Source organism: Ammodytes marinus (assembly GCF_949987685.1).
Source record: "Ammodytes marinus genome assembly, chromosome: 16".
Lineage (NCBI taxonomy): Eukaryota > Metazoa > Chordata > Actinopteri > Uranoscopiformes > Ammodytidae > Ammodytes > Ammodytes marinus.
This window is the reverse complement of record NC_137220.1, coordinates 5,515,702-5,525,235: the sequence shown is the minus strand read 5'-3', so window position 1 is coordinate 5,525,235 and position 9,534 is coordinate 5,515,702. Positions and strand designations below refer to the sequence as shown.

At 35.6% G+C, this 9,534-nt stretch overlaps 2 protein-coding genes across 3 annotated transcripts; both read right to left on the bottom strand.

Moving 5' to 3' along the window:
- Positions 1 to 506: 506 nt before the first annotated feature.
- Positions 507 to 6,022, bottom strand: sco1 (synthesis of cytochrome C oxidase 1). The gene is made up of 7 exons (XM_080044368.1): positions 5,843 to 6,022; positions 4,855 to 4,983; positions 3,845 to 3,935; positions 3,164 to 3,361; positions 2,828 to 2,920; positions 1,552 to 1,667; positions 507 to 910 (listed from the first exon to the last, which is right to left on the bottom strand). The coding sequence occupies exons 1-7, from the start codon at positions 5,972 to 5,974 to the stop codon at positions 776 to 778; spliced, it is 894 nt and encodes a 297-aa protein (XP_079900494.1). The 5' UTR covers positions 5,975 to 6,022; the 3' UTR covers positions 507 to 775.
- Positions 6,023 to 6,748: 726 nt separating this feature from the next.
- On the bottom strand, positions 6,749 to 8,498 carry tmem220 (transmembrane protein 220). 2 transcript variants are annotated; one of them, XM_080044687.1, is made up of 6 exons: positions 8,368 to 8,498; positions 8,230 to 8,259; positions 8,071 to 8,131; positions 7,651 to 7,774; positions 7,082 to 7,141; positions 6,749 to 6,983 (listed from the first exon to the last, which is right to left on the bottom strand). In XM_080044687.1, the coding sequence occupies exons 1-6, from the start codon at positions 8,476 to 8,478 to the stop codon at positions 6,851 to 6,853; spliced, it is 519 nt and encodes a 172-aa protein (XP_079900813.1). In that variant the 5' UTR covers positions 8,479 to 8,498; the 3' UTR covers positions 6,749 to 6,850. The 2 variants fall into 2 exon arrangements, with proteins under 2 accessions (XP_079900813.1, XP_079900814.1); XM_080044688.1 differs by having other exon boundaries at positions 8,374 to 8,481.
- Positions 8,499 to 9,534: the final 1,036 nt, after the last annotated feature.

Below are 9,534 nucleotides of genomic sequence, written 5' to 3'. Positions count from 1 at the left end.
AGGTGTTTATTTATTTATTTTTGTGCATTATAAGTGTTAGAAATAACATTAACAAAGAAGTTGGTGCATACAGCTCTGAAATGCTCTAAATGACAATATTTATGGGGGGAATTTGGGGAAAATGTTGTTGGTAGTTTATAGAATACATCTACATCTATAAAATAGTAAAACCAGATGCACTGATAATTTGGAGTGCTCTCTTAATTTTATGAGATTGTTCCAGAAGTTTAAGTGTCAATATTTTTCCAATTTTAGAGTACAAAATCAAAAAAAGAAACTTCCTCCTCTCATCTTACTCTTCCATAAGATTCAGACAATTTCAAATCTTACAAAAACTTCCACTTTCTCACTAATGCATTTGGAGGTACTGGTAACAAATTTACACATTTCTACATACAAAGAAAATAAAAAAAAATAAAAAAATCCAACACAAAGCATTATTTTTTAGATTTTTTATCACAAAATCAAATATTCACATCATTCACATAATTTATCTTCAGGTGAGTTCTTATTATTTGCATCAGTAAATCAGAGATATTGAGCTAAATGGATCCGACATGTACGCTCGGCTTTGGTGAAGTGCATTATGGGTAATGTAGTAAAAACAGAGCAACAGCATCAGACCTTTAAGTTTTTCGTCTGCACAGCACTCACTCAAAGGAATGTAACCGCAGACACGTTTTAAATAAATACGTGAAGCCAACACAAGATGGCAGTAGAGATTGAAGTAACTCAAACAGGTCCATTTTTAAGGCTTTTTAAGTTAAGTTGCTGTTCACTTTGCCTTCTTGTGTTTCCTCATCAGAGCTGCTATGGAGTTGGAGATCTCCACGTTTCTCTTGTTCTGTCCGTAATACTCCAGGAACTCTCCGTCTGGACCAACCAGGTACATGATGATGGTGTGGTCCACCTGGAAGGAGACAAGAGGAGGTTGGTCTTAATGAAGAAAACATTTTTAAAAAACGCATTATGACATTATTTAGGGACAGAGTTTATTTTGGCAGAATTTTTAGATTTAGTCTTAAAGGTGGAGTCAGTGATTCTGGAGAAAGCCTGATGTTAAAAAAAAAATAAATGTGAATATTTCCTCAAGATCCGCTACCTGTCCATACTGTGTGTGTGCTGGGAATAAATCCAGTGTTAATACAAAGCCTAGGCTCTGTAAACGGGCATGTCGCTAGCTGTGGTTGGCCCCCTTTGTTTACATAACAGAATTACTGAGATTGCCCAACTCAAACTCATATCATATTCATTGTAGCAAATTGAGAAATACTAAGCCTCTTTTGTTTTGTTTTTTTTAAGATTTGCATCACTTAAAATATCATGTCCTCCGAGAAAATAACATTTAACAAAACTAAAAAAAAAAACACAGAACAAAACATTAATTTCATCATTGTTTTAACTGTCAAAGATCTGTTTTTAGCTCATCAACCTCTAGTCTCAGTCATGGAAAAAAGGTTGTTCTTCATAGTTTTCAATAACGAAAATAAACAGTGATGTAGTATGAGTGACATCATAGCAGTGACATCATAGCAGGAGGTAGTAACTCACGATGTAGTCATTGTCCTCGTCTTTGGGTCCCGTGCTGTAATAGACTCTGTACGCTCTGGACACCTGCTCCACCTGATCCACTGTGCCCGTCAGGCCAATCAGCTTAGGGGAGAACTCTGGAATATACATGATGGAATTATTAAGCCTATAAACGCAATAGAAATAAAGTTATCTATTATTTATAGCAGATAACTTATGAAGTATAGAAAACAAATAAATTCCTTGGTTAAATCTGTGGTTCAATAAAGAAAATGCATTAGATACATATTTACAATAATTGTATTTTACCTTCTGAGAATACTGTATATTACTGATTTTCTGGTATTTTAACATAGCAATGCAAATAATGAAATCATTAAATGTAGATTTTTCTGGGTTTTTTTTGTTGCCATTCTAGACTTTAGAAAATAATACAGTCATATGAAAAAGTTTGGGAACCCCTCTCAGCCGGCATTATAATTGACTCTGCTTTCACAAAAAAAAGATAAAAGTGGTATGTCTTTAATTTACCAGGAACAGCTAACTACTGGGATGTTTTCCAAACAAAGATTTTTTGAAAAGCAGTATTTGGTTGTGTGAAATAAAATAAAATGTGAAAAACTGGCTGTGCAAAAATATGGGTACCCTTGTGGTTTTGTTGATTTTAATGCCTGTAACAGCATGTAAAACTGATGACTTTAAACACAAAGTTGGTTGGATTATGTTGTTAAGCCTTGAACCTCATAGAAATGTCTGTTTAATCATGAGAAAATGTATTTTAGGTGCCTAAATGCAAGTTGCACTTCTCTTTGACTCTCTGCTGAAGTGAGACAGAATGGGACCATCAAAACTGCTCCCAAAATATCTTAAAAACAAAGATTATTAATTATCATGGTTTAGGGGAAGGCTACAAGAAGCTTTCCCAAAGGTTTCAATTGTCAATTTCTACTGTAAGGAACGTTGTCAGGGAATGGAAGGACACAGGCACAGTTGCAGTTAAACCCAGGTCTAGCAGACCAAGAAAAGTACAAGAGCGGCATATGCGGCGGATTGTGAGAATGGTTGCACACAACCCAAAGATCACCTCCAAAGACCTGCAAGAACATCTGGCTGCAGATTGTGTATCTGTACATGGTTCAACAAATCAGTGCAATGTTGCCGGCTGAGAGGGGTTCCCAAACTTTTTCATATGACTGTATATTATTAGAGATTGTCAATGTGGTCACAGACTTATGGACACCACAGTTTCTGTAAAACAATCAAATAAAAAAGGTGCATATTATTGTGGTTGTTGTACCTTTGACATAAGCAGCCATGGCCTCTGGTGTGTCTCTGTCTGGATCGATGGTGATGAGGATGGGCGTCAGGTTTGGAAGAGACTTGATTTTATCTTTGGAATAAAAAGAAAAAAAAACTTTTGAGAAAACAAGGACACCCACACCCTAACACACAACTACATATATTGCATTTGGCTGCAGTTTATCAAATATAGTAAACGTAGCTGACTGGAGAGACAGAACAAGAAGTTAAACAACATCAAATGTAATTGCAGCTTCATACATTTTATCAAGGGACGATTAAGAAATTGAACGTGCTGCTACATAATAATAATGAATCAACGTTGCATTTTTACCTATTTCGTCCACCACTTCTATCATCTTCTCTATCTCGTCGGGGCAGATGTCTGGACAGTGAGTGAAGCCGAAGTAGATGAGAACCCACTGGCCCAGGAAGTCTTCACTCTTTGACGGTTTGTTGTTGTGATCGATCAGAGAGAACGGTCCGCCCAGCAACGGCCGACCAATAGATTTGGTCCGCTCTTTTTCCATCACTGAAAAGTTCAACAGATAATGAAGATATTTTGATTGAACATAAAAATGAGCTCAGCCCTATTTACAGTGATTCTGGAGAACGCTTGTTGTCTAAATCAATTGTTGTCAAAATCAGTGAATATCTCCTCACGATCAGCTACCTGTCCGTACAGTGTGTGCTCTGAAAAAAAATCCAGTGTTAAAACACAGCCTGGTATGTAAACAAAGGGAGCCCACCGTAGCTATAGCAACATACTTGTTATTCATTTGCTTTTAAATGTTTTATTCATTCGCTTTTCTAATGTGTATTTTAATCTTGCCCCTGTAAAGCACTTTGAATGGCCTTGTGTCTGAATTGTGCTATATAAATAAACTTGCCTTGCCTTACAGAGCCTAGGCTGTGTATCAAAACTGCATTTCTTAGCAGATCATGACGAGATATTCACTGATTTTGACAAAAAAAAAATCGCTTGGCACTTAGTATGTAAAGATAAAATACTCACGTTCTTCCTTTTCTTTCTTGAAGTATTTCATGGCTCCGAGCAGAGAGCCTCCGATAGCAAACGTTATCGCCAAAGATTTCCATGTCACAGGCTTTAGGGGGGAAAACAAAATCATAGAGGAATTTTTACACTAGATTTATTTATACTGTATTAACTTCCTGAAGTATAAGAGTTAAGAGATTCTCCTTTGAAAATAAAGTGAATTATTACCTTAACAGCAAATTATTGTGACACATTTTTATTTATTTATTTATTTATTTATTATTCTTTCGGACAATTCCACACAATACACAATTTTCTCTTGCAAATATTCATACATCATACTTTGTGTTGTCCGAAGGGAGACGGAAGAAGCCAAAGGCTTATCAGGTCCCGCCCCCATTTGAGCTTCAAGTGGATACTTTACATGTATTGTGATATCGTATGCTTTGACACATTTCCCTGCTAAATACTTTTGTACTTTTCTGTAGTAGTCAAACATGTTGACTGAATAATTAATACTAGTGTCAGGGTTCGTACAGCTTTTTAAGAGTAAAATTCAAGCACTTTTCCAGCACTATCAAGATAACATGTCAACTTTTTCAAGGAAGACAAAGCTTTAAATATACAGTATATAAATAAATGCTTATGATTTCATACATTGCCTTATCTGTAAAATGGGAGTGTTCATATAATGTATATGGACAATCACCAATTTGCAGTATGGCCCTAAGGAGACCTTTATCAGTTTAGTTCATATGCCCAAAATGACCATCAATCAGGTTAATAACAACATGACTATACAGGTGATACTCATATTATTAGAATATCATGGAAAATGAATTGGAATTGAGGCCAGAATTCTTTCAAAAGGGGCCCAAACCACGTACTGAGTACATATCTCAGTACGTGGTTTGGGCTCAGTATGTATCTCTATATTCCATGCAAACTTTCCTCAAGTTTAAAGTTAGGAAGTTGCAGCAAACGTTTCCAAACAAACACATTTAATACATTTGTGGTTCCAGACTCACCCCAGATTTCTTCTTCTTCTGTTCTGATTGCGGCGGTGGAGGTAACGCTGAGAATGTTCTGGTGGAGTGTAGGTCATGTTGATGGAGCCACTGAGCCGCTCTGCAGACCTGCCACTGACTCACACTCACCTGTTTATGAATAGGATTAGATTAGATTGATTTTATATTGTCCACTTTGGTTTATACTTGTCTTTGGCCTCTCCTTTTGCACACAAGTACACACACACACACACACACGCACAGGCACACACACACACACACACACACACACAGTAATGCAAGTAGCAGCAGATAAATTAAATGAATCGCAGTAAAGTAAACACAGGTAATAAGGGTGAGAGGTAAAGCCTTTCATCACAATGGGCCCCAAGAGTTTTTTTTACTACTTTGTTACAGAGTGAAAATCAAACTATGTTTTTTTAGATAAAAGTAGGAAAAAAACTACACATTTTAATTAATATAAAAGGAAAAAAATAAAAAAATAATTTGTTTATAAAGACATATGTTAATAGGCCTACCAACTTAGGTCTGATCTTATGCAGGAGGAAGCATGATCACTCGTTCTAGGCATTAAACCAAACTCCATTCAAATATTTTCCAATTTAAAAAAAAAGGTTTGCCTGTTGAGGACAGGTGGCGTAACTGGAGATGTTGCATAAATTATTAAGTGATTATTCAATCGAGACACCTATCGGGCTGGTTGTTCAATAAGTTACGTCAGAAAATAAATAAATAATGTACAATAACATGTGACATAATGTGCTTGTTACATACCAGGAACTTCCTTTGGTATATTTGGCACAAACAATAACATATAAAACAGAAAAACTTGCAATAAAAGAGACACAATTATGTGCAAATATGTGTACAAGAAGAATATATAGAATGAGTTTAATTACGCATCGTGGCTACACATTTAACTGCAACACTTTAACGCTAAATTTGCTCATTTCTGAATGTAGTTTGGTGTGAGGGAGCTTTGACCTACCAGCCTGTTTCTCAGTCCATTTTCTGTCCGTAAAACATTGTGCACGAGTCTGACAGTTTGAGTCTGTGGACATCTTAATAAGACCTTAACGTTACTGTAACATAACCGCCGATATAAAACGCTCAGAGCCATGTTTGGACCTTGACAGAACCGCTGTTAGAAAACAAGGAAGCGGCTACAGCGAGTTTATAAAACGTGATAAACGAAGCGCTGATCTGGAGTCAGTTTGATATTTGAGTAGTCAAGTAGACGTTGGTGGCTCTAAACTGAAAGGCTGTTCTCAGATCAGCGATAAAACAGGCAGCGGTTATTGAACACAGGAAGTGACATATTACACACGGGTTTTTTCTCTTTTTTAAAGATAACTTTATTTAAAAAACAAAACAATGACAAAATCTATTTGAACAGTTCAAGCGACAACCTTGTGCATACATGGAATCATACCTTCTATTGAACAGGTTTCATCAATTAAATTATACATTTGTTTGTAATCTCTTACATGAAATAACATGTTGATCTGCAAATAAATTGGAATAAAGTGAAGAAATTAAATTGCAACCATTACATATTTGATAATCTTGTTCAATGTTTGACATTTTGGGTTATTATTTTTATTTTATTTAGGCTATTTAACCCTCAGTTCAAAGAAAAGATAGTTGCACACATTTGTTATATAGTTTTTATATTGTGAATTTTGTATCTATTTTATTGACATTGCTGAACTTACTTTAACATATTTTCTCCATGTTTATTCATATGCACCAACATACCAACACAAATTCCTGGTTTGTGAAAAAAATACATTGCAATAACCTTCATTCTGATTCTTTAATAGAAAATAGACATCTTAATCCATTACCACATTAAATCAACATTATTTAACACACTTTCTTTTCATGTCTGCCTTTAATGATTGTACAATAAGGTTTAGTAAAGCAGCGTTTTTGGTCCAGGATTTTCAGTCAGAGAACAATACAAAAATGATTATTTAAGGCATGTAGTTGGCATCTAAATAGCCGTTGTACAGTGTGACGGCCAGTTAGCTCTCAGCTCCTTGTTGATGTAGTAGTAAATCCAGGCAACGAAGGGGAACACTGTGATGGCGGCCGCTGTTGATACTCTGAGCATCCCGACTGAAGCCCTGACAGAGACAAGGACAATAAAGTTTAGTGAAAAAAAAACACTTTATTTATGCAAATTAGAGCATTAATCTAGATTTGAAAAATGTAATGATTTTACCTTCCAGAATGACGACACAGGAGCAGCCAAGCAAGCGTCAACAGGAGTCCAGAAAATTCTCTAATGGGAGAAAAAATATATTAAACTCAACATTTTTATTTATACCTGAATCCTCTCTACTCATTATTTGACATTATTGTAAGGGATTAAGCTAATTAATTATGTTTTTTTTAATTTTATTTTGCCTTTATTTTACCAGATAAAAAAATTAAGAACAGTTTCGTATTTAAAATATTGATCTGGTGTGTCTGCATACCACAAATTCATCATTTTAGCACACAATATATAAATTCAAGCACTTTGAAGGGTCCATGTGTATTTACGTGTACAGTATAAGCAAAAACCTACACAGCCTATTTGAAATTCACAAACCTCCAAGGATTTCAAGGACTTATGGAAATCATAGGAACAATTTCAGTTTATTTACACCATAACCATTTACACCACAAGCCCATAAGCCTCATATGGTGTAAATATATACTGACATGTCTGTTAGTTCACTAGACGGCTGCAGACTCCACACACATTTAAGTAAACAGTCCGACAGTAATGTATAAGTCAGACTCTACCTGCCCTCCTCCTGTTGGAAGATGTCTGTGATTTGTTCTTTATAAAGTTTCAGTCCCAACATGGCAACAATGGCGCTGGAAACCATCACGTGGAGGTCAGCCACACGTCGCCAGGGCAACGTCTCTGCAAAGGAGACAAATAAATAAAATACATGCGAAGAAATTTATTAAAACAAAGGTAAAAACTTACAAATGCACAATAGTTATCTCATTGTTAACAGCTGTACATGCATTATCAAGCCACTTGATGGCGCTATCAGCACTGGAATTATAAACTAAAAGAGTTCAACAGCCTGCGAAGAAAATAAGGAAAACAGGAAGATTGAAACAGTCATGTGAAAGGAAACTCTCAGAAAGTGACTGGACATTTTTAGTGAGTTTTTTTTAAATTCTTAATACGTCAGACACATTTACATTTACCTGTCACCTGAGGATTCCAGCCAATCAAAGCACACAGGACTGCAGGGACACCATAACCGACCTGGAACAGAAACGTGCTGTCAACATGCATTCTATAGGTGTCAATAACAAACATTTATATGATAAAATAATATGTAAAGTCAATGGTAGCAGTCTTACCATCCATAACCCTGCGTCTGGGTCATTTATCTGCAGTCAAGAAACAATATTTGTCATAGTTAATCATGTACATTTCAAGAGAATGCAGAGAAATAATGAATTAACAAATATATAGGCCTATTACTGTGTGTAAATCACCTGTACATATGTTGCAAGAGCGAAGAAAAGTGACATGAAAAAGTTGCAGATTTGCCAAATTACACAGAGCCATGACTTGGAGCTCTTCTCTGTGCAAACTTCTTCGCCCATCGTTGTTTTCTAACCTTTCATCTCCCCCGCCCGGGCCAGCGGGACGGACAGGTATACGTGAGCATGCGCACTGAAATAACCGGCCTTCAAGTCTGACATAACAGTGAGGGTTTGCTCGATATTCTTTATATTGCACTGACAGTGACACACAACGCAATTTATTATTTATTTGCACGCCTCTTTTTGACTTGATCTTGGCCAAAATGTCTTCATATTATTTTATTTTTATTGTAGTACATTTTGATTGTATAACTGTTAGCATTTTGCCAAGGGACACAGTCATATTTTCATAATGCCGTTTTATTATAAACTCTAGCAGATGTGGAGATATGACCCCATTAATGTATATTTCTATTGAACTGTCATGGATTAAATCTCTGACGTTTCCTGCCCGGGCGGCTCCTCACAACAAAACAAACACACCTTCTCCGCGACCGTAGTGACGTCAAGTTAGCAACACAGCAGAGATACTACTTCCGATTTCTCTTTACAAAATAAAATCCCTATTTATGGTTTATATAGACATGTAAGGATTAGATGAAGAAAACTGAGCATAAATGATGAGATTGATGTAATGATGTAAGATTATTAAAAGAGACCCATTAACTATTTTAATCTATTTTATTGTATTCTAATAGGTTATTATTACTTGGTATACAAATATGACAGGGAAGGCTACACAAAGCTATAGACATGCTGACTTCCACTCTACATTTGAGTGTAAAACATTAAAAACATTAAGAAATGTCAACAAAAGTATAGTTTATTATTTTTAATTACCTAAACTGCCGCATAGTTGATACACATAATTAGAGCATTTGATTATTACCAAAAATAAGTACACCTTGTTTGGTAATAATATGCTGCTTCAATCCAGCAAATGTTAAAACTTTAAAATATGAGTAAAAAAAAATTGTAATATCACCTTTTTTTAAATAATACAATGAGCCTGGTAAACAATGTTAGTCGAAGACAATTAGATTGTAGAATATTGCGATCTACTTCACTAGAGATATATTTGATACGTAGAGGTTGCAGAAACTTGCATATCAAATG